This window comes from Scyliorhinus torazame, chromosome 7 (genome assembly GCF_047496885.1).
Source record: "Scyliorhinus torazame isolate Kashiwa2021f chromosome 7, sScyTor2.1, whole genome shotgun sequence".
In the NCBI taxonomy this organism is placed as follows: domain Eukaryota; kingdom Metazoa; phylum Chordata; class Chondrichthyes; order Carcharhiniformes; family Scyliorhinidae; genus Scyliorhinus; species Scyliorhinus torazame.
In genome coordinates, this window is record NC_092713.1 from 139,721,521 (window position 1) to 139,748,607 (window position 27,087).

General features: G+C 49.7%; 1 protein-coding gene across 1 annotated transcript; it reads left to right on the forward strand.

The window, feature by feature from the left end:
- Positions 1–693: 693 nt before the first annotated feature.
- Positions 694–19,477, forward strand: prdx6 (peroxiredoxin 6). Its single transcript, XM_072511573.1, has 5 exons — positions 694–872; positions 4,373–4,529; positions 17,035–17,181; positions 18,546–18,692; positions 19,170–19,477. Exons 1-5 carry the CDS (start codon positions 784–786, stop codon positions 19,296–19,298), a joined length of 669 nt encoding a protein of 222 aa, XP_072367674.1. The 5' UTR covers positions 694–783; the 3' UTR covers positions 19,299–19,477.
- Positions 19,478–27,087: the final 7,610 nt, after the last annotated feature.

Below are 27,087 nucleotides of genomic sequence, written 5' to 3' on the forward strand. Positions count from 1 at the left end.
CCTGGAGAAAACCCACGCAGACATGGGAAAAATGTGCAAACTCCACACAGTCACCCAAGGTCAGAATCAAACCTGGGTCCTTGGCGCTGCGAGGCACCAGTGCTACCTATTGTGCCACCGTGGAAGGCAGACTGTCCCTACCTTAGATCAGAGAAGACAAAGGGGAGATTTAATAGGTGTTCAAAATTTTGAAGCCGCTTGTCTGAATTAAGGATAAAATATTTGCACTGGCAGGAGGTTCAGTAATTGGAACTCATTGATTTGAAATAAGTGGCAAAAGAAGCTGAAGGGAGATTGGGGAAATTTATTTTAGATCATGTTATGATCTGGCATGCACCATCTGAAAGGCTGGGGGAAGGAAGCAGATTCAATAGTAACTTTCAAAGGGAATTAGCTAATTGGTAAAGTTTGCATGACTATTGGGCAAAAGCAAAGTTTGTCGGAATGGATGGTCCTTTCAAGTACAGTGTTCGCTGACCATGAATTTGATATTAATATTACAAAGCTCCGGCTAACTCTAATTCATGCTTACTCCTTGCCTAGCTGCAAATGAGCCGAGTAACATGTCGCACATGGTCTTTTTACTATTTCTCCGAGATCAGTAATTGATAAGGTTTTGCGGGCAACGAAGCCAGACCAAGTTGCAATTGAGTAAAACTCGCGTGTTCTCCCTCCAAACCTTATTGGTGCAACACACTTCCTCATTCCCACCCCCTTTTATTCCTGTGCAGTCTTTTGTCAGTTCCTGGGAGTCGGGCTAAAACAAAATTCAAGTTAACAGCAATGGGGATCACTCTGGGCGACGTCTTCCCAAATTTTGAAGCTGACACAACTGCAGGAAGGATTAAATTTCATGACTGGCTGGGAAACTCGTAAGTTTTAAGAAAAATTGAACAGCTTGTAAGTTTCAGGCGTGTAGAACGTTGTGACACGCGGCGCCTGCGCAGAACCTGCCACTGTTGCAAACGCGTTTCATGTATCAACATTTCTCGGTTTTAAACTGCTTTTTTATAAAGTGAGAGCGGCTACGTGGCTACTCTTTGAAGAAGCTTAGAAATGTTGCTTACACGATCTAGGATCCTATAAGCAAACGGAAAGAGACACCGTGGATAGAGCATGCCATTCTGTATGGGATTTGTGTGTGAGGGAGATATTCAGTGGTGAAGGTAAGTGAAAATATAACGTTAAATATAGAATGTCATGCTGTTGGAACGGAAGCTGTGCTGCTGTTCTGTGCAGTGCGCAGTTGCAATGACCTTATTCTGAAGGGCATATGTGTGGTCATGGAGCAATATAGGGAGGTGGGAGGAGGACCGGGTTCACGCTGCCCACCTGTTTCTGAACCCATAACCCAGTGGATGCCTGCTGTCGAGGTTCGGTGTGCAATCACGTCCCAACGATCTTTTAAGCTCTATGTCAAAGTCGACAGTATTCTAAACGGTTTCGCCACTCCCCAAGGGAACAGAGATCAAAGTGTTATTGTCTGATTAAACTTCAACTTTCCTCGGATGCTGCCACACCTATTGGTGCAGCCTGATTAAGTTAATACACTTTAGTGAGTATCTGCCAGTTGGCTGCAATTGGACAGGTTGTTCAAAACTTCAAACAGCTTCTTCCTTAAACCCTCCCGCAAGCATCAATCTTTCACTCTTAAAATCATGATGTGAGGCGGTTTCTCCGGTTCCCCCAGCTGTGTGTTTCTTGGTGGCGGGATTCTCTACTTTCATTGAAGCCACCCTACGCTGCCAGGAAACCCACTGGAAGAGGGCATGCGAATGGCTGGAGAATTCTGGCCGTGATTGCAGTATGCGGCAACTATTAACCTGATCCTAATAGACGTTTCTGGGAGAAACCAGCTCCCAGTGTTTTACAGCACCAAGCCCAATTCTGTGTTCACTGGAGTTTAGAAAAATATCGGGATTTCATTGAAACATCATGGGCGCGATTCTCCACTCCCACGCGGGTTGCGAGAATCGCCTGGGCCGCCAAAATTTCCGGGGACGCCAGTCCAACGCCCTCCCGCGATTCTCCCAAGCGGCGGGAACGGCCCGGTCGAGTTTCGCAGGCCGGAGAATCGCCGGAGACACCCAAAATAGCGATTCTCCGGCACCCCCGCTATTCTGAGGCCCGGATGGGCCGAGCGGCCAGGCCAAAACGGCGGGTTCCCCCCGGCGCCATCCACACCGGGTCGCTGCAGTCGTGGGCGGTGCGTGAACGCTGGGGGGGGCGGCCTGTGTGGGGGGGGGGGGGGGGGCGAGGGGGGATTCTGCACCGGGCTTCACCTGCAATATGGGGTGGCCCGCGATCGGTGCCCATCGATCATCGGGCCGTCCTCTCTGAAGGAGGACCTCCTTCCTTCCGCGGCCCCGCAAGATCCGTCCCCCATCTTCTTGCGGGGCGGGTTTGGACAGGACGGCAACCACGCATGCGCGGTGAGATGTTGTATTGCACGGTGTAAATGGGGAAAATTGGCTCATGGCTGCCAGCCTCCCAAAATCTAAATTTAAAACCAGAACAAAATATAAAGCAGCTTAAAATAATTAAGATGATCTACTTGCTCTTCCTGCTATCATCCGAGTTTTTTCTACATCCCTTCAGATCGCGGTAATATTATTATGAGATACTTGAGATCTTTGCAAGTTGTCCTAACCCCCACAAGGAGGGCAAACCATTATTGATCTCCTCCTGGAGTATGAGCTTCCCAGATAGGGGGCAGAGGCCACCCGTCTGGGGTTCGTTATGTACTTATATAAAAGCTGGCCCAAGGCAGGGCCTGGTGGGGTTTTCCCAGCAAGGACTGAACTGGGTGCAATATACTGCTTTGAACAGAACTCTCAATATAGTTAAATAAATCCATGTTCATTTACTGCCAACTTCCTCAAGTTACAAAACAGGTCTTGCTACTTTTAGAGTTATCTTGCAAGGTTAGTTGCCAAATATGCTGCACAACTAGGCCGTATATGCAGTTAAACCTAATTAAATGAAACATAAATTGGATTGATTTCTTTCAGTTTAAAAAAAAAAAAAAAAAAAAAATTTTTTTAAATTTTAATGCAGTAAATGAGTAATTTAAGATATGATGTGGGTAAGTGTACAAGGCTTTGGGCTTATGGATTTCACAATTTTTTTACATCTGGGGGTTTTCCTCGCCTCCAGGCTCGTACTGTTGCAGAACTACTGATAGATCATGATTGCTGTCAGCAAGTTTGTTCAGGAAGTGATTAGGAAGTGACCTGGAGTCCAAAAGTTAGCCATTACTCTATTCCTGTTTTGCCCTCTGCCATTCTGCTCCCTCCCAGGCCAATTTAAGCTGCAAGTGGATGTGTTTGGATTCAGATGGGAACTTTGATGGCCTGTTAAATACTCTCCAAACAGTCACTGTCAACCTTTTTCCCTGACTGACCATTCAAGTGAGATGCTGAACGTTACCTACTCTGAGACCATACTTACTCCAGTCAGGAGAAAATGCCTTCCTGTGCATTCCTAGAGGGGAGAAATAGAGCACAAAAGAAGCAGGGTGGGAGGAGGGTCATGTGAAATTTAAGCGCTGCACAGACCAGTTAGACCAAGTTGCCTGTTTCTGTGTTGAAAACTCGGTGTAAGATCTAACCGGGAAAGTTGTGTGTTTTTGGATAGGGAACACAGTTCGGAAATACCCAAATTAAATCTTCTGCATAAACGCTGAAAAAAGTAGTATCTCGTCACTTTTTTTTTTTAGTTTTGAAAAAGCAACTCTTTTCAAATGATTAAGAACATCTGAGCTAGGAGCAGGCAATTAATTTACTCAATGTCCCAGCATCCACTGCACTCTGTGGTAGTGAATTCCACAGATTCACAATCCTTTGAGGGAAGTAATTCCTCCTCATCTCTGCTTTAAATCTGCTACCCCTTATCCTAAAACTGTGATCTCTCATTCCAGATTTCCCCCACAAGAGGAAGCATCCACTTTGTTACCTTTGTATCATCTTGTACAAACAATTAAATCTCCTCTCATTCTTCTAAACTCTCGAGAGAATATGGACCTAAACTGCTCAAACTTATCTTCATAAGACAAACCCCTAATCTCCGGAATCAATCTAGTGGACCTCCTCTGAACTGCCTCTAATGCAACTACATCCCTCCCCCAAATAAGGGAACCAAAACTATATACAGTACTCCAGTGGGGGTCTCACCAATGCCTTGTACAGTTGCATCAACACTTCTCTACTTTTATACTCTATTCCTTCATCTATAAAGGTCAGAATTCCATTTGCCTTATTTATTACCTACATTGTACCTTTCTGTGATTCATGCACGAGGACACTCCGATCCTTCTGCACCATTTTGTAAAAATGGGATGTGGTGTACTGATGGCTTTTTGTTTGTTGTTCAGATGGGGCCTCCTGTGCTCCCACCCAGCAGACTACACCCCTGTCTGCACCACAGAATTGGGCCGCATGGCAAAGTTGGCTCCAGAATTTAAAAAACGCAACGTGAAAATTATAGCTCTCTCAATTGACAGTGTTCAGGATCACCATGGATGGACCAAGGTATAATTCACTGTATTGAACTTAACAGCTAGCCATTTAATGCATTGAACTTAATACTAATTTTATTGGTAACAAAAAACAAAATTGCTGGAAAAACTCAGGTCAAACAACATCTGTTGAGAGAGAAACCGGGCTAACGTTTCGAGTCCAATAAAGACTCGCCTTCAGATCATTGAGATCACCTCCACTTTCAAACAAGTCAAAATAGAGGAGTGCCAGTTACAATAGCATATTGTCATGTGCTTTGCTTAGAAGTGCAAAGTTGTGAAATATGTTTATACGGGAGGCACGTTATGAGAGAATTTTGGAAATGTTAAATAAATAATTTCAGTGATGTGTGTATATATAATATAGGACACTCAATGTCTGAAGGGAAATAAACTCAATGCAGTTTTTCACCGGTAAGTCCAGCAATTTATCTAAAGGGGTCAAATGATACCAGCAATTTCAAATTAGTGCGGTGGCAACCTTATTGAGATATATAGGATTCTCGGGGAGCTTGACTGGGTGGATGCGGAGTGATTGTTTCCCCTTGTGGGAGAGTCTAGGATCAGACAGCATACTCCGAGTAAGAGGTCGCTCATTTAAGACCGGAATGAGGAGGAGTTTCTTCTCTTGAGGGTAGTGAATCTGTTGAATTTGTTGTTGCAGAGCTGTAGGTGCTGGGTTGTTCGTTCATACAGAGAGCTGTAGGTGCTGGGTTCTTCATTTCTGCAGAGAGTTGTAGAGGCTGGGTTGTTCGTTACTGCAGATAGCTGTAGAAGCTGGGTTGTTCGTTAATGCAGAGAACTGTAGGTGCTGGGTTGTTCGTTACTGCAGAGAGCTGTAGGTGCTGGGTTGTTCGTTACTGCAGAGAACTGTAGGTGCTGGGTTGTTCGTTACTGCAGAGAGCTGTAGAGGCTGGGTTGTTTGTTACTGCAGAGAGCTGTAGGTGCTGGGTTGTTTGTTACTGCAGAGAGCTGTAGGTGCTGGGTTGTTCGTTACTGCAGAGAATTGTAGGTGCTGGGTTGTTCGTTACTGCAGAGAATTGTAGGTGCTGGGTTGTTCGTTACTGCAGAGAGCTGTAGGTGCTGGGTTGTTCGTTACTGCAGAGAGCTGTAGAGGCTGGGTTACTGTAGAGGCTGGGTTGTTCGTTACTGTAGAGGCTGGGTTGTTCATTGCTGTAGGTGCTGGGTTGTTCGTTACTGCAGAGAGCTGTAGGTGCTGGGTTGTTCGTTACTGCAGAGAGCTGTAGAGGCTGGGTTACTGTAGAGGCTGGGTTGTTCGTTACTGTAGAGGCTGGGTTGTTCATTGCTGTAGGTGCTGGGTTGTTCGTTACTGCAGAGAGCTGTAGATGCTAGGGCGTTCGTTACTGCAGAGAGCTGCAGAGGCTGGGTTAATGTAGAGGCTGGGTTGTTCGTTACTGTAGAGGCTGGGTTGTTCGTTACTGCAGAGAGCTGTCGAGGCTGGGTTGTTCGTTCATGCAGAGAGCTATAGAGGCTGGGTTTGTTACTGCAGAGAGCTGTAGGTGCTGGGTTGTTCGTTGCTGTAGAGGCTGGGTTCGTTGCTGATGGTGCCGGGTTGTTTGTTAATGCAGAGAGCTGTAGAGGTTGGGTTGTTCGTTACTGCAGAGAGCTGTAGGTGCTGGGTTGTTTGTTACTGCAGAGAGCTGTAGGTGCTGGGTTGTTCGTTACTGCAGAGAATTGTAGGTGCTGGGTTGTTCGTTACTGCAGAGAATTGTAGGTGCTGGGTTGTTCGTTACTGCAGAGAGCTGTAGGTGCTGGGTTGTTCGTTACTGCAGAGAGCTGTAGGTGCTGGGTTGTTCGTTACTGCAGAGAGCTGTAGAGGCTGGGTTACTGTAGAGGCTGGGTTGTTCGTTACTGTAGAGGCTGGGTTGTTCATTGCTGTAGGTGCTGGGTTGTTCGTTACTGCAGAGAGCTGTAGGTGCTGGGTTGTTCGTTACTGCAGAGAGCTGTAGAGGCTGGGTTACTGTAGAGGCTGGGTTGTTCGTTACTGTAGAGGCTGGGTTGTTCGTTACTGCAGAGAGCTGTAGGTGCTGGGTTGTTCGTTACTGCAGAGAGCTGTAGAGGTTGGGTTAATGTAGAGGCTGGGTTGTTCATTGCTGTAGGTGCTGGGTTGTTCGTTACTGCAGAGAGCTGTAGGTGCTGGGTTGTTCGTTACTGCAGAGAGCTGTAGAGGCTGGGTTAATGTAGAGGCTGGGTTGTTCGTTACTGTAGAGGCTGGGTTGTTCGTTACTGCAGAGAGCTGTCGAGGCTGGGTTGTTCGTTACTGCAGAGAGCTGTCGAGGCTGGGTTGTTCGTTCATGCAGAGAGCTATAGAGGCTGGGTTTGTTACTGCAGAGAGCTGTAGGTGCTGGGTTGTTCGTTGCTGTAGTGGCTGGGTTCGTTGCTGATGGTGCCGGGTTGTTTGTTAATGCAGAGAGCTGTAGAGGTTGGGTTGTTCGTTACTGCAGAGAGCTGTAGGTGCTGGGTTGTTCGTTACTGTAGAGGCTGGGTTCGTTACTGTAGAGGCTGGGTTGTTCGTTACTGTAGAGGCTGGGTTCGTTACTGTAGAGGCTGGGTTGTTCGTTACTGTAGAGGCTGGGTTGTTCGTTACTGTGGAGGCTGGGTTGTTCGTTACTGTGGAGGCTGGGTTGTTCGTTACTGTAGAGGCTGGGTTGTTCGTTACTGTAGAGGCTGGGTTGTTCGACTCTGTAGAGGCTGGGTTGTTCGTTGCTGTGGAGGCTGGGTTGTTCGTTACTGTGGAGGCTGGGTTGTTCGTTACTGTGGAGGCTGGGTTGTTCGTTACTGTAGAGGCTGGGTTGTTCGTTACTGTAGAGGCTGGGTTGTTCGTTACTGTAGAGGCTGGGTTGTTCGTTGCCGTAGAGGCTGGGTTGTTCGTTACTGTAGAGGCTGGGTTGTTCGTTACTGTAGAGGCTGGGTTGTTTGTTGCCGTAGAGGCTGGGTTGTTTGTTGCCGTAGAGGCTGGGTTGTTTGTTGCCGTAGAGGCTGGGTTGTTTGTTGCCGTAGAGGCTGGGTTGTTTGTTGCCGTAGAGGCTGGGTTGTTTGTTGCCGTAGAGGCTGGGTTGTTTGTTGCCGTAGAGGCTGGGTTGTTTGTTGCCGTAGAGGCTGGGTTGTTTGTTGCCGTAGAGGCGCTGGGTTGTTCGTTACCGTAGAGGCTGGGTTGTTCGTTGCTGTAGAGGTTGGTTCGTTGCTGTAGAGGCTGGGTTGTTCGTTGCCGTAGAGGCTGGGTTGTTCGTTGCCGTAGAGGCTGGGTTGTTCGTTGCCGTAGAGGTGCTGGGTTGTTCGTTGCCGTAGAGGTGCTGGGTTGTTCGTTGCCGTAGAGGCGCTGGGTTGTTCGTTGCCGTAGAGGCGCTGGGTTGTTCGTTGCCGTAGAGGCGCTGGGTTGTTCGTTGCCGTAGAGGCGCTGGGTTGTTCGTTGCCGTAGAGGCTGGGTTGTTCGTTGCCGTAGAGGTGCTGGGTTGTTCGTTGCCGTAGAGGCTGGGTTGTTCGTTGCCGTAGAGGTGCTGGGTTGTTCGTTGCCGTAGAGGCTGGGTTGTTCGTTGCCGTAGAGGTGCTGGGTTGTTTGTTAATGCAGAGAACCGTAGAGGCTGGGTTGTTCGTTGCCGTAGAGGTGCTGGGTTGTTCGTTGCCGTAGAGGTGCTGGGTTGTTCGTTGCCGTAGAGGCGCTGGGTTGTTCGTTGCCGTAGAGGCGCTGGGTTGTTTGTTAATGCAGAGAACCGTAGAGGCTGGGTTGTTCGTTGCCGTAGAGGTGCTGGGTTGTTCGTTGCCGTAGAGGCTGGGTTGTTCGTTGCCGTAGAGGTGCTGGGTTGTTCGTTGCCGTAGAGGCTGGGTTGTTCGTTGCCGTAGAGGCTGGGTTGTTCGTTGCCGTAGAGGCTGGGTTGTTCGTTGCCGTAGAGGCTGGGTTGTTCGTTGCCGTAGAGGCTGGGTTGTTCGTTGCCGTAGAGGCTGGGTTGTTCGTTGCCGTAGAGGCTGGGTTGTTCGTTGCCGTAGAGGCTGGGTTGTTCGTTGCCGTAGAGGCTGGGTTGTTCGTTGCCGTAGAGGCTGGGTTGTTCGTTGCCGTAGAGGCTGGGTTGTTCGTTGCCGTAGAGGCTGGGTTGTTCGTTGCCGTAGAGGCTGGGTTGTTCGTTGCCGTAGAGGCTGGGTTGTTCGTTGCCGTAGAGGCTGGGTTGTTCGTTGCCGTAGAGGCTGGGTTGTTCGTTGCCGTAGAGGTGCTGGGTTGTTCGTTGCCGTAGAGGCGCTGGGTTGTTCGTTGCCGTAGAGGCGCTGGGTTGTTCGTTGCCGTAGAGGCGCTGGGTTGTTCGTTGCCGTAGAGGCGCTGGGTTGTTCGTTGCCGTAGAGGTGCTGGGTTGTTCGTTGCCGTAGAGGCGCTGGGTTGTTCGTTGCCGTAGAGGCTGGGTTGTTCGTTGCCGTAGAGGCGCTGGGTTGTTCGTTGCCGTAGAGGTGCTGGGTTGTTTGTTAATGCAGAGAACCGTAGAGGCTGGGTTGTTCGTTGCCGTAGAGGCTGGGTTGTTCGTTGCCGTAGAGGCTGGGTTGTTCGTTGCCGTAGAGGCTGGGTTGTTCGTTGCCGTAGAGGCTGGGTTGTTCGTTGCCGTAGAGGTGCTGGGTTGTTCGTTGCCGTAGAGGCGCTGGGTTGTTCGTTGCCGTAGAGGCGCTGGGTTGTTCGTTGCCGTAGAGGCTGGGTTGTTCGTTGCCGTAGAGGCTGGGTTGTTCGTTGCCGTAGAGGCTGGGTTGTTCGTTGCCGTAGAGGCTGGGTTGTTCGTTGCCGTAGAGGCTGGGTTGTTCGTTGCCGTAGAGGCTGGGTTGTTCGTTGCCGTAGAGGCTGGGTTGTTCGTTGCCGTAGAGGCGCTGGGTTGTTCGTTGCCGTAGAGGCGCTGGGTTGTTCGTTGCCGTAGAGGCGCTGGGTTGTTCGTTGCCGTAGAGGTGCTGGGTTGTTCGTTGCCGTAGAGGTGCTGGGTTGTTTGTTAATTCAGAGAACCGTAGAGGCTGGGTTGTTCGTTGCCGTAGAGGTGCTGGGTTGTTCGTTGCCGTAGAGGCTGGGTTGTTCGTTGCCGTAGAGGTGCTGGGTTGTTCGTTGCCGTAGAGGCGCTGGGTTGTTCGTTGCCGTAGAGGTGCTGGGTTGTTCGTTGCCGTAGAGGCTGGGTTGTTCGTTGCCGTAGAGGCTGGGTTGTTCGTTGCCGTAGAGGTGCTGGGTTGTTCGTTGCCGTAGAGGTGCTGGGTTGTTCGTTGCCGTAGAGGCTGGGTTGTTCGTTAATGCAGAGAGCTAGAGGTGCTGGGTTGTTCGTTGCCGTAGAGGCTGGGTTGTTCGTTGCCGTAGAGGTGCTGGGTTGTTCGTTGCCGTAGAGGCGCTGGGTTGTTCGTTGCCGTAGAGGTGCTGGGTTGTTCGTTGCCGTAGAGGTGCTGGGTTGTTCGTTGCCGTAGAGGCGCTGGGTTGTTCGTTGCCGTAGAGGTGCTGGGTTGTTCGTTGCCGTAGAGGTGCTGGGTTGTTTGTTAATGCAGAGAACCGTAGAGGCTGGGTTGTTCGTTAATGCAGAGAGCTAGAGGTGCTGGGTTGTTCATTACTGTAGAGGCTGTGTTGTGATGTATGTTCAAGACAGATTTTTAATCAGTTAGGGAATTGAGTGTCATGGGGTAAGGCAGGAAAGTGGAGTTCAGGATCATCCGGCCAGATCAATCATATCTCATTGAATGACAGAGCAGTCTCAATGGGCTGAATGGCCTACATTGTATAGCCACAATCCCTTTTTTGGTCCAAGCACAACATGTGTCTTTCTTTTCCATCGCTGACCCATATGGGGTCTTTTTCAGGATGGCAGCCGGTTACTACTGGTGTGCCTCAGGGGTCGGTGCTGGAACCACAACTTTTCACAATATACATTAACGATCTGGAAGAAGGTACTGAAGGCACTGTTGCTAAGCTTGCAGGTGATACAAAGATCTGTAAAGGGGCAGGTAGTATTGAGGAAGCAGCGGGGCTGCAGAAGGACTTGGGACAGGCTAGGAGAGTCGGCAAAGAAGTGGCAGATGGAATACAATGTGGAAAGTGTGAGGTTTTGCACTTTGGAAGGAGGAATTTATTTTCTAAATGGGGAAATGCTTAGGAAATCAGAAGCATAAAGGGACTTCGGAGTCCTTGTCCACGATTCTCTTAAGGTTTACGTGCAGGTTCAGTCGGCAGTTAGGAAGGCAAATGTAATGTTAGCATTCAGGTCGAGAAGGCTAGAATAGACCAGAGATGTACATCTGAGGCTATGTAAGGCCCTGGTCAGACCCCATTTGGAGTATTTTGAGCAGTTTTGGACCCTGTATCTAAGGAAGGATCTGCAGGCCTTGGAAAAGGTCCAGAGGAGGTTCACAAGAAGGATCCCTGGAATGAGCTTGTCCTATGAGGAACGGTTGAGGACTCTGGGTTTGTACTCGTTGGAGTTTAGAAGGATGAGGGGAATCTTATTGAAACTTACAGGATACTGTGACGCCTGGATAGAGTGGATGTGGAGAAGATGTTTCCACTTGTAGGAAAAACTAGAAGCAGAGAACACCATCTCACACTAAAAAAGACGCTCCTTTAAAACAGATGAGGAGGAATTTCTTCAGCCAGAGAAATGAAATGAAAATCGTTTATTGTCACAAGTGGGCTTCAAATGAAGTTACTGTGAAAAGCGGGGTGGGGAATCTGTGGAACTCTGCCGCAGAAGGCTGTGGAGGCCAAATCACTGAGTGTCTTTAAGACAGAGATAGATAGGTTCTTGATTAATATGGGGAGAAGGCAGGAGAATGGGGATGAGAAAAATACCAGCCATGATTGAATGGCGTAGCAGACCCGATGGGCCGAGTGGACTAATTCTGCTCCTATGTTTTATGGTCTTATATTTACCTTTACTCACATCAATATTGTACATAGGGCAACAAAGGGCTGAATTGTATGCCCCCCCCCGCCCCTCCCCCTGCTGGCCATGTTTTCGGTGGTGGTGGAGGGGGCAGGTAAATGTGACCGGTGGCTAGACCAGCACCTACAGCTCTCCACAGTAATGAACAACCCAGCACCTTCCTGCCTAACCCTGACCTATAATACAATGAGCAGGCGGTGGTTCACCCCCCTCTGGCTGAAGAAATTCCTCCTCATCTCTGCCATTTAAAAATATATATATTAATGGGAATTGAGCTGGTTAACGGCCCAATTGATTGGAATTATTCACTACCCAGGCCATAATGCGGTTGGCATTGGCAGGTAGGAAATAGTGGAGCCTCTGCTTTTTCACCATCTGAAGTGAAAAAATGGGAAGGAGGAATGGTGCCTCCTTTGGGAGGTGTCCTGTGAGATTCAGGGGCACCCTCACTTTGTGTTTCCCCCATCTAGCCTCCAAAACGCATCTTCGAGTGTGCCCGATCATTCCCGCCCCAAAAATTTGGATTAACTATAGTCTCGGAACCAGGCACCACCCCCCTCCCCTAAAACTTAGCCCCAAATGTCACAAGTATAGCTTTAGAGCCTAGGTAGCTGCAGAGTTTCTTCATGATCTAGCAACTGGAACCTACCCGTGTAGGAATTTCAGGGCAGCACGGTAGCTCAAGTGGATAGCACTGTGGCTTCACAGCGCCAGGGTCCCAGGTTCGATTCTCTGCTGAGTCACTGTCTGTGAGGAGTCTGCATGTTCTCCCCGTGTCTGCGTGGATTTCCTCCGGGTGCTCCTGTTTCCTCAAACAGTCCAAACACGTGCAGGTTAGGTGGATTGGCCATTATAAATTGCCCTTCGTGTCCAAAATGGTTAGGAAGGGTCTCACCCCCACAACCCAAAGATATGCAGGGTAGGTGGATTGGCCACATTAAATTGCTCCTTTAAAAACCAAAGTATGCAAGGGTTCACAGTCTAGGGACATGAGGTAGACAGTTAGGCCTGTGATGAGGAGAGATTTCTTCACTTGGAGGATTGTGAACTTGTGGAATTTTCTACCACTCAAGGCTGTGGAAGCCAAGTCACTGAATGTGTTTAGACAGGAAATAGATAGATCTCTAGACACAAAAGGCATCAAGGGGTATGGGGAGAGAGCCGGAGTATGGTGCTGAGATGATCATATTAAATGGTGGACAGGCTTGAGGGGCCAAATGGCCTGCTCCTGCTCCTAATATCTATATTTAACTTTGTTCTGTTTTACCAATTGCTGACATTTGTCCAGGAGTTTGTTTATAAGCAAAGTACAAAGTACAGCCTATCTTCAGCCATTTTATATCACAGTTGAATCATAGTTGCTACAGTGCCTTTTAAATTTAGAGTACCCAATTCATTTTTTCAAATTAAGGAGCAATTTAGCATGGCCAATCCACCTAGCCTGCATATCTTGTGGGGGCGAAACCCACGCAAACACTGGAAGAATGTGCAAACTCCACACGGGGACAGTGACCCAGGGCCGGAATCGAACCTGGGACCTCGGCGCAGTGAGGCAGCAGTATTAACCACTGTGCTGCCCTACCTGTTGTGTAATTTAACACTGGATTATTGTGGTTCATTTATGCACCTTTGGACTCTGCTGGTGTAATCCCTGCCCTTCTGTTTGCGGTCTGACTTATCCAACATGGATAAAACTTGCTTATGTAATAAATCATGATAGAAAATTGCCCTTAGTGTTGGGTGGAGGTGTTGACTTTGGGTAGGGTGCACTTTCCAAGAGCCGGTGCAGACTCAATGGGCCGAATGGCCTCCTTCTGCACTGTAAATTCAATGATAATCTATGATTAATCTAGGACAAAGGTTCGGCACAACATCGTGGGCAGAAGGGTCTGTTCTGTGCTGTATTTTTCTATGTTCTAAGAGTCGATGGGCCAAATGACCTAATTCTGCTCCTATATCTTATGAACTTATGAAATCAGCAGGAAAGTTGTAAAGAGTTTTTAGTGTCCCTGGCAACTTAAACCCTCTTATTCTTGGGCTGATAGTATAACCAGCTATTATTACTTCACTTGAAATCCAGCATTCTGTAATGCTGCCAACACAGCTGATGCTTTTGTTTGTTTTGTTGTTCTTTTTTTAAAAAACCTTTCAACAGCATTCCCACATCCTGGACTGGATAAGAGTATCAGAAGATCCTCATGAAGTTGCATGCAGTGTCATTGAGCTGATAGGAGTTTGACTCTCTTTTTTTTAACTTAAACAAAAACCAGTCACTGAATGGTTCCTCTGTATGTCTGTACTCTGCAAAATGCTGGTGTCCAGCCAACTCCCAACTGGCCAGATTCTGCAGAAATTTTTATGCTAGGCACGCATTATTTAACTGTTACGTGCCCAGGTACACTTTCTGGCAGTGGCTTTATAAAACTCCAATCACTGTACCTTGTTGCAACGGTCCAAACAAAGCAATAATAAGTTATAGAACCAAAAAAAGACTATTGGTGCAAAAAGTGCTGGCTTTGCCATTGTTCCGGTGCTGGCTCTCCAATTGACGCTGTCTAATCTAAACCTGTTTCATGACTGCCTTTCTGCATTATTTTTCTCTTTTTTTGAGATTTTTTCATTTAAAACAAATTTGTAATATTTGCAGAGAGAAAAAAAGGCCATATGCAAAGAGCCTTAACATAGTCAAAACGAACAGTGGAAAAGAATAAACATGTTAATAAGGCACTTCCCCTGTCAGCTCTGTTTGCCCATGCCACACGTGTTCAACTAAACTAACGTGGCTCTACCCCCCTCCCCCCACCCTAGGTGCTGCTGCTGTCGGTTTCCTGCGCTGCTTCTGAGAGTCTGCAAGCGACTTTCTCCCCCGGGGGACCCCTGGTCACCCTCCCCCTTGCCCACTTAAGTTTCCTTCACTCTACTCAGCTCTTCTCCCCCCCCCCCCCCCCCCCGTGGCCCACTTGGCCTGAGTCCGCCCCTCCTCCTACTCTCCCTGGTGCCCCTGACCTACGCTAGCCCGCTGACCCCTGCCCTTGGAGCTTTTCTGTCTCCCGCCCTCCCCCCACACGCCAAGGACCCATTAACCTGATTGCATCTCAATCACTGGCCAAGGGAGCAACAGATGGAGTTCTTCAGGAATTGCTTCGCCGAATGAGAGCGGGTTTCCTTTCAAGTCCCTCAACCAGCCCATAGCCCCCCCCCCCCCATCAGAGGCCCCGATCTCCTGCCAAAAGGTACCAAGTGCAGGGCCCCCTTTGCAGCCCCCCCCCCCCCCCCCCCCCTTCGTTGCAAGCTCCCCAAAACACCCTAAACAGTGCGCCCTCTGTCCAGGCTGAAAACAATCTTGGATAAAACATTACAGTACAGGATAATTTAACAAACCGCCGCCACACAAAAGCTATGTGAGCCCAGAGTCCTTTAGTTCGAGTCCAGCTTTTAATAAAAGTCCACACCTAGTCAGAGCAAATTTGGTTAACAGACCGCTGCCACTATACAGCTCTGAAAAAAACAAGTGCCCGTTAGTTCAAGTCCAGTTTCTTACCTTTAATGAAAATCCAAACCTGTTCTGGTGTCTCAAAGTAGTGATGGAGTTCCTCAAACGTTACCCGAAGCTTCGCAGGATACAGCATTCCAAACCTCACCTCCTTTTTGTAGAGGGCTGCCTTTTCCTTGATGAATCCTGCACGCCTCTTGGCCAGCTCCGTTCCCAAGTCCTGGTAAATGCGCACCTCGCAGTTCTCCCACCTGCTGCTCCTCTCCGCCTTGGCCCATCGCAGCACACGTTCCCTGTCAGCAAGCCGGTGAAAGCGGACCATCAAGGCCCTCGGTCGGTCGCCCGACCTGGGCTTCCTTGCGGGGGCTCTATGCGCCCCATCCAACTCGAGGGGTCCCGTCCCATCAACGCCTCAAGCATACCCGTCACGTATGCACCCGCATCCAATCCCTCACAGCACTTGGGAGGGGGGGGGGCAACGATCCTCAAATTCTGCCTCCTGGCTCTGTTCCCCAGCTCTTCATTCAAGCAGTCTGGAAACAGCTTTTAAAATGAAGATAGAGAAATCCTTCTTTTCAACCTTTGCAGCACAAGCCAGTTCAAACTCAAAGTAAAACTCAGAACCGCAAACCAGCTCCAAACCAAAGCGAAAGTAAAACCAACTCCCAGAGCCACAGACTAGCTCCACCCACACAATGACATCACTGAAGCCATGTGATAAGACAAAAACATTTCTTAAAGGGACATTCACATGACGCACTATCTTCTTTAGCCCAGAAAATAGCAATGCCTAAATTTGATTGTCTTCCATCAATAATTTCAGAATATATTAGCAATTGCACTTGAACCTCCTTGAGCTAGCCAAACTTTCCATTTATCCATACATTGACTATAGTGGGGGAGAGGCATCATGTTAATTGATTGCATGTGGTGACAGGGAGTGGAAATCGTGTGCTCTCTCTGACATGAATGAATGCAAGGAGCTACCTCGCTAAGCTTCAATACTGCCTTATTAAATCAACTGTGGCCCTGTTGAGAAAAACTAGATCAGCTGTTCTCACTTCGGTTTCCATATGGATCGAGCAATAGCATTTTGGTTCTCCCTCTGTGCACCCGATCAGGCGCCGGAATGTGGCGACTAGGGACTTTTCACAGTAACTTCATTGCAGTGTTAATGTAAGCCTACTTGTGACAGTAATAAAGATTATTATTATTATAAACACCAGAGCAGGAAAAATGCATTTTCTTTTGAGGACTGAAGAGTGTCTGTGTAACAAGCTGAGGGTCTTAAATCCACTCTGAGATTTTGTGCACATAATCCATCCTGACACATGGAGTGCAGTATTGAAGGAGGACTGCCCCGTTGGGCCTGTCCTTTGGATTGAATGTTGCATCTGAAATCCCACAACAGAGTAGGGAATTCTGCATTTTTGTCAATTCATTCAGGGGATGTGGATGTTGTTGGCTGGGCTAGCATTTATTGCCCATCCATCTGAAACCAGGGGCTGGTTTAGCGCAGGGCTAAATCGCTGGGTTTGAAAGCAGACCAAGGCAGGCCAGCAGCACGGTTCAATTCCCGTACCAGCCTCCCCGAACAGGCTCCGGAATGTGGCGACTAGGGGCTTTTCACAGTAACTTCATTTGAAGCCTACTTGTGACAAGCGATTTTCATTTCATGTTTTGCTAGGCCATTTTATGTCAATATTTTTCCCTTTAACAAAAAGAAACACTAGGTTATCAGCTGACACTGTATTTTTTGTAGATGTTTGATGTGTACTGCTGAGTGCCCAAGAGCTGCTGCATGTGGCCATTGTGTTTCAAAGTAATGAATGTAAGACACTTGTTCATTCTCACTAAAGGAAGGCTCTGAGAATGAGAAATGGAATTAATCGTTGGTAAGTCTCCTGTTGGGGTGAAAATATATAAGCAAGTGTGCATTATGAGGTCCTTGGCTGAGATGGTGCCTTCTGTAGACCAGGAATAAGTTGGCCATTCAACATTCTTGTCAGTCTATTGAAGACAGTGTTAAGTTTAGTAGGTGTCTTCCCATGGAATTCAATTAGGGGGCAGTTGTAATAGTAAAATCTCTCTAGATACACATGCTGACTTCTGTTTGCCACGTGCAGGATATCAATGCATACATCGGGGAATCGAGTGTTCAAAACCTGCCATTCCCCATCATTGCCGATGAAAAGAGAGAACTGGCCGTTCAACTGGGGATGCTTGACCCTTCGGAAAGGAACAAGGAGGGCCTACCACTGACTGCTCGTGCTGTAAGTTCACCAATGCAAAGGCTAACGCAATGTGGCTCAACCTGTTACTTTTATGGGGGCAAATACCATTGGCGGGCTTTAGTACTTGGCTACCCACATTATGACCCTCATTTGTGAATCGGCAACTTCCATACAGGATTCTTGTTCTACATCGGACATGCTCGAAAGCAGACATGCTCGACGTTTGAAGACACCCTTTTTACTTGCCTGAGCAAGTTTTTGAAAGCTGTGCCAGGAAGCAGGGAATGTTGGGAGGTTTGACATTACTTGAAATCCAGAAGGAATTGGGCCTGGGGTTCTGTGTGGGTGCTGAGTTTACTTCCTTCATACTCTGGTGCCATCAGTGATGGGTGTACACTGTTGTTGTATCACAGCGTGGGCTGGTGCTACTGGTACCCCATCAGGGGCTGGATTCTTTGTTTTTGGAACTAAGTCCCCACGCCATCGTGAAAACTGTGGGGCAGGATGCTCCGCCCCGACGCGCCACATTTCTGCCTAACCACGTCGGCGGGATGTTCCGTTACGCTGGCCGGTCAATGGGATTTCCCATTGGCGTTTTACGCCAAGAAAACTGGCGTCAAATGGCCACAGATCCACCATTTTACTGGGGGCTAGCAGGCAGCCATCGTAGAGCTCGCAGCTCTAGCTGTCGATACGGCCCCCAGCACTTCAGGGTCAGAGGGCATGCATGCGCAATGCAGCGGCTGCGTCGTGCTCCGTGGCGAACACAGCCTGCGGACCTGGACCGGCTAAATAGTGACCTGCATCGGCTGCTCGCTCCCCTGCCCACCGATCGGCCCTCCCCCCGACTATGGCGGCCCCACACTGAGTCCGCAGCCGCCACGCAAAGATCCCGGACGGTGAGACCACACGAGTCTCGCGCCATTGCGAATTTGGCCGGTCGGCAATGGAGTATCACAGGGCGAGCCTCCGGCAATGGCCTGAGGCAGTGGATACTCGGAGTACGCCGATTTTCGGGGAGCGTTGAATTTTAAAACCGGCGCCGCTCCCAATTATGGCGGCAAAATTGATTCTCCACCCGTTGCCGAAAGCAATTTTGCCGTCGGGTGTGAGAAGTTAGCTCTTCCATCCTTGAATTTAATTTGCTCCTGCCCCCCTCTGCTGGGCTAACAAATCCAGCTTATGGGGATAGTTGGTGTCTTGTTTAAGTTACTATGTCGAGATCTTCTACAGCTACATGCTTATATTGCATCTTTCCTTGATGAACCACAGATTGCATTACCTTCTCTCCAATTGCTCACTGCACGTTCGTGGATGGATGTTAATTGGGTTTAACTGGATTTTAACTATCGCTGACTAAACTAATAAATAAATAAATGAAGTGCTCTCTCCTTTTTATTCAGGTGTTTGTTATTGGCCCTGACAAGACACTGAAGTTGTCCATCCTGTACCCAGCCACCACTGGGAGGAACTTTGATGAAATTCTCAGAGTTATTGATTCCCTGCAGTTGACAGCTTGCAAGAAGGTGGCCACACCAGTGGACTGGAAGGTGAGGGCCTGCCCTATGCAGCTATATCCACACGCTGCAGTAGCCCCAGATACTGAACTTTATGTAGCCAACAACTAGAAAGAGCACCAATTCATGGGGATGGTGCTCAAGAGACTTGGTACAGGGGAGGAGCTGGGGCTGACTTTAATCTTTATTGCCATGTAGAGAAATGGGTGATGGCAAATCAGTATCTGTACATCTTCCCTGATTTTTGCAATGATGGAGAAAATGGGAGTGCTGTGAAAGTGGCTGCATGTGTTTTTTGACTAATGATAAAAGTTACAATTGGAGTTATTTTTTCCCGAAAGTTGGGTGGAAAATGATAGCATGTAGGCACCCATTCAAACCATTCACTGATACGGGTAGGGTTTGGTCTAATACTAGTGGAGGTTGTTGTAGTATTTTTAAAAACTGTATTGGTAGCAAGTTTTACTCTTTTTAAATAAAATAAATAAAAAAAACTTGATTTCTCCACAGGCTGGTGAGGATTGCATGGTCCTTCCCAATATTTCTGAAGAAGACGTAACAAAACTCTTCCCGAAGGGAATTCACATCAAGGCGCTTCCTTCCTCCAAAAAATACTTGCGCTTCACACCTCAACCCTGAAGCACGTCAGCAGACTCTTCACATCTACACTACTCCCCTCGGTGCCTGTTCTTTCTTCAAAGGTTACTGAAGGTGGGCAAACAAGAATCATATTCTAATGACGATTGCCTTTCTTTGCAATGGGTTTTCTCAATGTAACGTTCAATGTAACCTTTCTACAATAAAATCATTTGCTGGAATGTGGCATTTGTGAAGTGTATTTGTAAATCCACTCTGCTTGGGCAAAGAATGTAGTGAACATGATTACATTCCAAACCACCCATAAGGAGATATTGGGCACGATTTACTGTCCTTGTTGCGGCCAACTTGGTAATGCGCCGAGACTGTCAAATCTCGCAAGGTGCCTCATCGGCCAAGATCCAGATTAATCTATTTAAATTAGTCATGTTTGCACTCATTCCTCCCAAGGCCTGGGGACTAACGTTTGTGCCTGGGAGGCCTCGCCATGCTGCCGTTTAGTGCTGGCCCACACAAACGTGGACCAGGTGTAACGGCACCTGGGGGAATCTCCCAGGCCATCGGAGGCTCCTGGGTGGTCGGGCTCTGGGCAAGGTGGCACCTGGGCACCTTTGCACAGCCTGTGCCAAGGATCGGGCCTGGGGGGTGTCCTGCCCTTAAGAGGAGGGCGGGGTGCACTAGGACCCTCTGGTTGGGGCATTGGTTCTGGAAGACACGGTGGGGATTCTGAGGGGGATTGAAAGATTGGGGCGGCATTAGAAATAGTGCCCCGATCTCTTCCTGCACTAATTATGGGCAACGTAGGCTAGTGAGTAAGCCACATGAGTGGCCTTCCTTCATCTTAGTGGGCCGCAAGATTGATTCCCCCGCCACCCACGCTTCCCCGCACCAAACTCTCCTGCTGCAAACAACATCAACATTCAAAGACCGGAGCAATCCCAACTCCACAGAAGAACAAAGGACAATGGCCCCCAGAGAAAAGAAGAAAAAAAACACCGCCTCCAAAGTTTAATGTCTTTCTCCTGCCAGTCCATTGTCTCTCTCAAACTCCATCGCTTCCTCCGGCGCCCCAAAATAATATTCTCGACCATTGTAAGTCACCCAGAGGCGAGCCGGGTACAGCATCCCAAACTTCACTTCTTAAAGAGGACAGCCTTCACTTTGTTAAAGTCTGCTCTCCTCTTGGTCAGCTCCGCACCCAGGTTCTGGTATAGCCAAAGTTCACTGCCCTCCCAGGTGCACCGTCTCGTCTGTCTGGCCCATCTCAGGATCCGCTCCTTGTCCAGAAAACATCGTCCTCGGCGGCTCGTTGCCCTGCTGCTTCCTCATCAACGCCCTGTGTGCCTTATCCACCTCGGGCCATTCGAAGACCCCCTCTCCTAGCAACCTCTCCAACATCTTGGCCATATACAAGCCAGCGTCCGCTCCCTCAATGCCCTCTGGCAACCCCAGGATCCTCAGGTTCTGTCTCTAGGAGCAGTTCTCCAGATCCTTCACGTTCTCCTGATGCCGCTTCTGGGTATCTCTCATCATCCCCATCTCGGCTGCCAACGAAGCAAGCTGCGCTTCATGCTCCCCTACTGTCTCCTTCACCTTCTGGATCGCCTGTCTCTGAAATTCCAACCTCCTCTCCATACGGTCGATCCCCGCCTTAAGCGGATCCACTGTCCTCGCCAAGTCTTCCAGAGACTCCTTCCTCTGCTGGGTGAAGTTCTCGTTGAAGAAGTCCACCAGCTGTTCCATAGACCACTGAGATGGTAAGGCCGCTCCCTTAACCCTCCGCCATCTTCCTCTGTGATGCGGTAAAAGTTTCTCGCTCCAATAGCTTTCGCCTAAAACCACTTCTGGTCTGCGAATCTATCCACTGGTGGAAGAAACTCTTCCTCCACTACTCCTGCACCTTTTTCCACTCAAACATCGCCCATTACTCGGGGAAAAGATCCCAAAACACCGCCACATGCGGGAGCTACCAAATGTGCGACCACTCACACCATGGCCACCGGAAGTCCCTGGATCTGCTCATCTAATCGTCTTTTCGTCCTTGTGCTCTTTTTTTTTTTTTTGGTGTATGTGGTTGATGTCTCAAGAATTGTTGGCTGATATTTCTGTATGGCGGAGCCAAAACAGAATGTTTTATTCCTCACTTGTTCGTGGCGGCTTGGTGTACCTAGTAGGTCCAATATTTTCCCAATATATTCCAGCGGTTTCGAAACACATAGCAACAGTGACACCCTATGTTCCCTACCTCCCCTTTCAATGCCCTTCCACTCTCTTGATGCCTGGTGCGGAATAGCCAAATGCTCACTAGCCAAAGCAAACCACAGTGGACATCCCGGTCTCATGCCCCTATGCAGCCTAAAATATCCTGAATTCATCACGTTTGTCCTCCCACTTGCCATGGGAGTGGCATACAGTAAACCCACCCACAAAAACTGCTCAAACCCAAACAGTTCCAGTATCTCAAAAGGAACCTCCATTCTACCCCGTCAAAACATTTCTCCACATCCATTGGTATAATAACTTCCAGCACTTAACCCCTAGACGGAGTAATTGCCACATTCAGCAGTCTCCTGATGTTGCTCGATAACTACTGCCCCTTAACAAAACCTGACTGATTCTCTGAGACCACCTCTGGCACACGCCCACTACAGCCTCACCAGTACCTCAGCCAGTAGCTTCAAATCAGTATTTAACAGGGAGATGGGCCTATAAGTCTCAAATTCTGTTGAATCCTTATCTTTCTTTGGGATCAAAGAGATTGATGACTGCGCAAGCATGGTTGGCAACTCCCCACCCCCGGCGATAGCGAGCCATTATACATCCCCAGGAGGTGGGGTGCCAACTCTGCCAAAAATGGTTTATAAAATTCTACTGGAATGCCATTCCGATCCAGTGCCTCCCTGACTGCATCAACCCAATAAACCCCATTATCTCCTGCAATCCCAATGGTGCCTCCAATCCCTGTCCCTTCCCTCTCACCACCTCCGGGAATACCGACCGTGCCCTTCCCCCAGGGTTCAGATCAATACAACCACTGATTAAAAGTCCTCGAATGCCTCACTAATTATCTCTGGCGTTGCCACCAACTTTCCTCCCTGCACAATCTCCCGTGTAGTCGCCTGTCACCTCAACTGATGGGCTAGCAGGACTTCTGGTGGCGGCTATGAAGGAGTAATTCGCACATTTGGTGGCTCCCGCTCTGGTCGGACTTCTGGACCTTTTTTTGGTTTTAGATGGTGAATTTGAAGGCTGAGGCAATTGGGCACCGTTTCCACGTATCAGTGAATGGAGAAAAGAACCCGAAAAGCACGAAAAGGCAGAAATAAAACGTTAGCCAAGAGCTGTGTTGAAGCTGCAGCAGGAGACAGCATAGCCGGGGACCGGACCCCTGGGGTGATGGCGCAGCGACCAACGGAGCAGTTGATGCAGGTCATCCAGGACGGTTTTGCCAAGCAGAAGCGGGACTGTCTGGACCCGATTAAAGAATTGATTGATCGGCTGGAGCACAGATTGGATGCCGAGGATCGGGCGATCCAGAAGGTTGAGAAGGCGCTGGCTGAGCAGGAGGAGCATCAAACAGCGGTGGAGCTGGAGGTGGGGATGCTTCGGGACCAGCAGAAAAGGCTTCTGGAGAAGGTGGAGGACCTTGAGAATCGGTCCCGCCGGCAGAACTTAAGAATTGTTGGGCTCCCGGAGGGGGCTGAGTGAGCTGATTCTGGGGCATACGTAGTGGGTATGTTTGAAAAGCTGCTGGGAGTGGGGCATCCCCCCGACCGTTGGAGGTGGACAGGGCGTATAGAGCGCTTGGAGGAAGCCGCGAGCGGGGGACCCTCCGAGGGCAATGGTGGTGAGATTCCATAGGTTCCTGGACAAGGAATGTATTCTTCAGTGGGCCAAGCGAACGCGGAGCTGTAAATGGGACAACAGTATCCTGCGGGTGTACCAGGACCTGAGTGTAGAGGTGGCGAGGAAGAGGGCAGGCTTTAACCAAGTTAAGTCAATCTTCTTCAAGAAGCAGGTGAAGTTTGGACTGCTGTATCCGGCTCGTCTTTGGGTTACATATAAGCACCAGCATCATTATTTTGAGCCGCCCGAAGATGCGCTGGATTTGGCGAAAAGAAAAGGACTGGTGGGGGGCTGTGAACTCTCAAACTTTGAGGCACCTTGTTGGCCTATATTGGGCCCCCTTTTTTTTCTGTTTTAAATTGGTTTTGTCTCCTCTTATTGTTTCGTTTCTGTTTTTGAGTTCTGTTTAAGAAGCCGGGGGGGGGGGGTTATTTTCCGTTTTCGGGTTCTTTTTTCGGTGGATGTTGGCAATGTCTTTTTCATTGATGTGCACTTTTGTGGGGTAGAGACGTGCCTGTTTGAGTTTCGGTGGGTGGTGTGTTTTTTTTTCTCTTGCTGCTGGGTGTTTGCCTGGGGATTGTTAGATGAGGGAACTTGTTTGTATGAGCGGGCGGAGGGGAGCGAGGGAACAATAGGTGGGAGACTTCTTGGCGCAGAGGGCGGGGGCCACCAAGCTAGCTGGGTGAGATAGCTCACGGAAGCACAGTGGGGGATGTGCATATGTTTAGTTTACTAGATGGGTTATGGTTTAGAGTAGTGTTGCGAGGGGGGGGGGAGGGGGAGTGGTTCTGCTGACAAGGGAGGGACTTGGGTGGAGGGACAGTGAGGAGGTCGGGGGCGGGGGCTGCCGAGGGGCGGGCTGGAGGAGATGCGGCACAGGGGCTGGAGGCGGGCCCAAGAAAGGGGATGGCTGATTGACGGAGGGGGGGCACTTTGCCCTCCAACTAGGCTGATCACCTGGAATGTTCGAGGGTTAAATGGGCCGGTAAAGAGGGCACGTGTGTTTGCGCACCTGAGGGGACTGAAGGCGGATGTGGTAATGTTGCAGGAGACGCACCTTAGAGTAGTGGACCAGGTTAGATTGAGGAAGGGCTGGATTAGCCAGGTTTTCCACTCTGGGCTGGATACAAAGACTAGAGGGGTTGCGATCTTGATTAATAAGCGGGTGACATTTGAGGTGGGCAGAATAGTTTTGGATGTGGGAGGTCGATAAATAGTGGTAAGCTGCAGGGGATGAAGGTAGTGCTGGTTAATGTATATGCGCCAAATTGGGACGACGTGGAATTTATAAAGAGGGTGCTAGGGAAGATACCGGACCTGGACTCTCTCAAACTGATCATGGGAGGGGACTTTAATACAGTTATTGATCCCGGCCTGGATCGGTCATGCTCTAGAACGGGCAGGGTGCCAGCAATGGCAAAGGAGCTGAAAGGGTTCATGGAGCAATTGGGGGGGGGGGGGGGTGGATCCATGGAGATTTAGGCAGCTGAGGGCAAAAGAGTTTTCTTTTTACTCCCACGTACATAAGGTGTACTCTCGGATCGACTTCTTTGTCTTGGGTAGGGCCTTACTAGCAGGGGTGGTGGACACAGGGTATTCGGCGATTACGATCTCGGACCTGCAGGTCAGTACGGATAGCAAGCAGCGCCCGCAATGGAGGTTGGATGTAGGGCTATTGGCTGACGAAGCGGTGTGCGAGAGGCTGAGGAAGTGCATGCTGAATTACCTGCGGGTAAATGATACAGGGGAGGTCTCGGCAGCGGTGGTCTGGGAAGCGCTGAAGGCAGTGGTGAGAGGAGAGCTGATCTCGATACGGGCTCACAGGGACAAGACGGACAGGGCAGAGACGGACCGACTGGTAAAAGAGATTCTACAAGTGGACAGGAAGTACGCGGTGGCTCCAGAGGCAGGGCTTTTAAGAGAACGTCGGAGGCTACAGGCGGAATTTGGCTTGTTAACCACAGGGAGGGCAGTGGAACAGCTCAGAAAGGCGAGGGGGGCGATATACGAGCATGGTGAGAAGGCCAGCAGGATGCTTGCACAGCAGCTCAGAAAGAGGGAGGCAGCTAGAGAAATAGGGAAAGTTATTGACTTATTTATTGGGAACTTAGTTGGGGGCTCGGCAGGGGTGAGTAAGGTGTTCCGGGATTTTTACAGCAGGTTGTACAGGTCGGAACCCCCCTGCGGGGCCAGAGGGTATGAGGCACTCCTGGAGGGGCTGACTTTCCCGAAGGTGGACGGGGCCTGGTAGAAGGGCTGGGAGCCCGATCGGGTTGGAAGAGATAGTGGAGGGCTTGAAGGCCATGCAGTCGGGTAAGGCCCCGGAACTGGACGGGTACCCAGTTGAGTTCTGTAAAAAGTTCTCTGGGACATTGGGACCGGTGTTGTTGAAGATGTTTAACGAGGCAAGGGAAAGAGGGGTCTGCCCCAGACGATGTCACAGACCACGATTTCGCTTATCCTGAAATGGGACAAGGACCCAGAGCTATGTGGGTCTTACAGGCCGATTTCCCTGTTGAACGTAGACGCCAAACTGTTGGCCAAAATTCTGTCCTCTAGGATTGAGGACTGTGTACCGAACGTTATTATGGAGGATCAGATGGAGTTCGGTAAGGGCAGGCAGCTGGTGGCTAATGTAAGAAAGCTGTTAAATGTGATCATGGTGCCCCCAGAGAGTAGGGAGGTGGAGGTGATGGACGCGGAGAAAGTTTTTGACCGGGTTGAGTGGGAATATTTATGGGAGATTCTGGAGCAGTTCGGATTTGGGAGGGGCTTTATTGACTGGGTCAGGTTGCTGTACCAGGCTCCTGTGGCGAGTGTACGGACGAACAGGACGATTTCGGACTATTTTAGACTGCACCGGGGGACGAGACAGGGATGCCCCTCTCCCCACTGCTGTTTGTGCTGGCTATAGAGCCGCTGGCAATTGCTCTGAGAGCCTCAAGGGGCTGGAAGGGGAGGGGAGGGGAGGGGGGTGGGGGGGTGGGGGTGGCGCGTGTGTGGAGCACAGAGTCTCGCTGTATGCTGACGATCTGCTTTTGTACATTTCAGATCCAGTGGAGGGGATGGAAGAAATTATGGGAATTTTAGGGGAATTCGGCCGGTTTTCGGGGTATAAGCTCAATATTATTATAGAATTTACAATGCAGAAGGAGGCCATTCGGCCCATCGAGTCTGCACCGGCTCTTGGAAAGAGCACCCTACCCAAGTTCAACACCTGCACCCTATCCCCATAACCCAGTAACCCCACCCAACACTAAGGGCAATTTTGGACACTAAGGGCAATTTATCATGGCCAATCCACCTAACCTGCACATCTTTGGCCTGTGGGAGGAAACCGGAGCACCCGGAGGAAACCCACGCACACACGGGGAGGATGTGCAGACTCCTCACAGACAGTAACCCAAGCCAGAATCGAACCTGGACCCTGGAGCTGTGAAGCAATTGTGCTATCCACAATGCTACCGTGCTGCGGTATGGGGAACAGCGGGATGTTTGCGGTCCAGGCGAGAGGTCAGGAGAGGCGACTGGGGGTACTGCCATTTAGAGTGGTAGGGGACAGCTTCAGGTACTTGGGTATCCAAGTGGCGCGGGATTGGGACAGGCTACACAAATTGAACTTGGGCCGGTTGGTGGAGCAGACGAAGGGGGATTTCCGGAGATGGGATGCGCTCCCGTTGTCTCTGGCGGGCAGTGTTCAAACGGTAAAAATGACGGTCCACTCGAGATTCCTATTTGTTTTCCAATGTCTCCCCATCTTCATCCCGCGGTCCTTTTTTAAGCGGGTCAATAAACTTATTGTGGGCTTTGTGTGGGGGGGGGGCAAGTCCCCACGGGTGAAGAGGGCAATGCTCGAGCGGAGTCGGGGGGAGGGTGGGCTGGTGCTGCCGAATTTCTGCAATTATTACTGGGCGGCTAATATAGCCATGGTGAGGAGGTGGCTGGGGGGGGGGGAGGGAGGGGGGGGGGAGGGAGGGGGAGGAGG

Coding starts and splice junctions, on each gene's coding strand:
- prdx6 (XM_072511573.1), top strand. CDS start 784: ATGGGGATCACTCTGGGCGACGTCTTCCCAAATTTTGAAGCTGACACA. Junction 873..4,372: donor CATGACTGGCTGGGAAACTC/GTAAGTTTTAAG, acceptor TTTGTTGTTCAG/ATGGGGCCTCCTGTGCTCCC. Junction 18,693..19,169: donor CCACACCAGTGGACTGGAAG/GTGAGGGCCTGC, acceptor ATTTCTCCACAG/GCTGGTGAGGATTGCATGGT.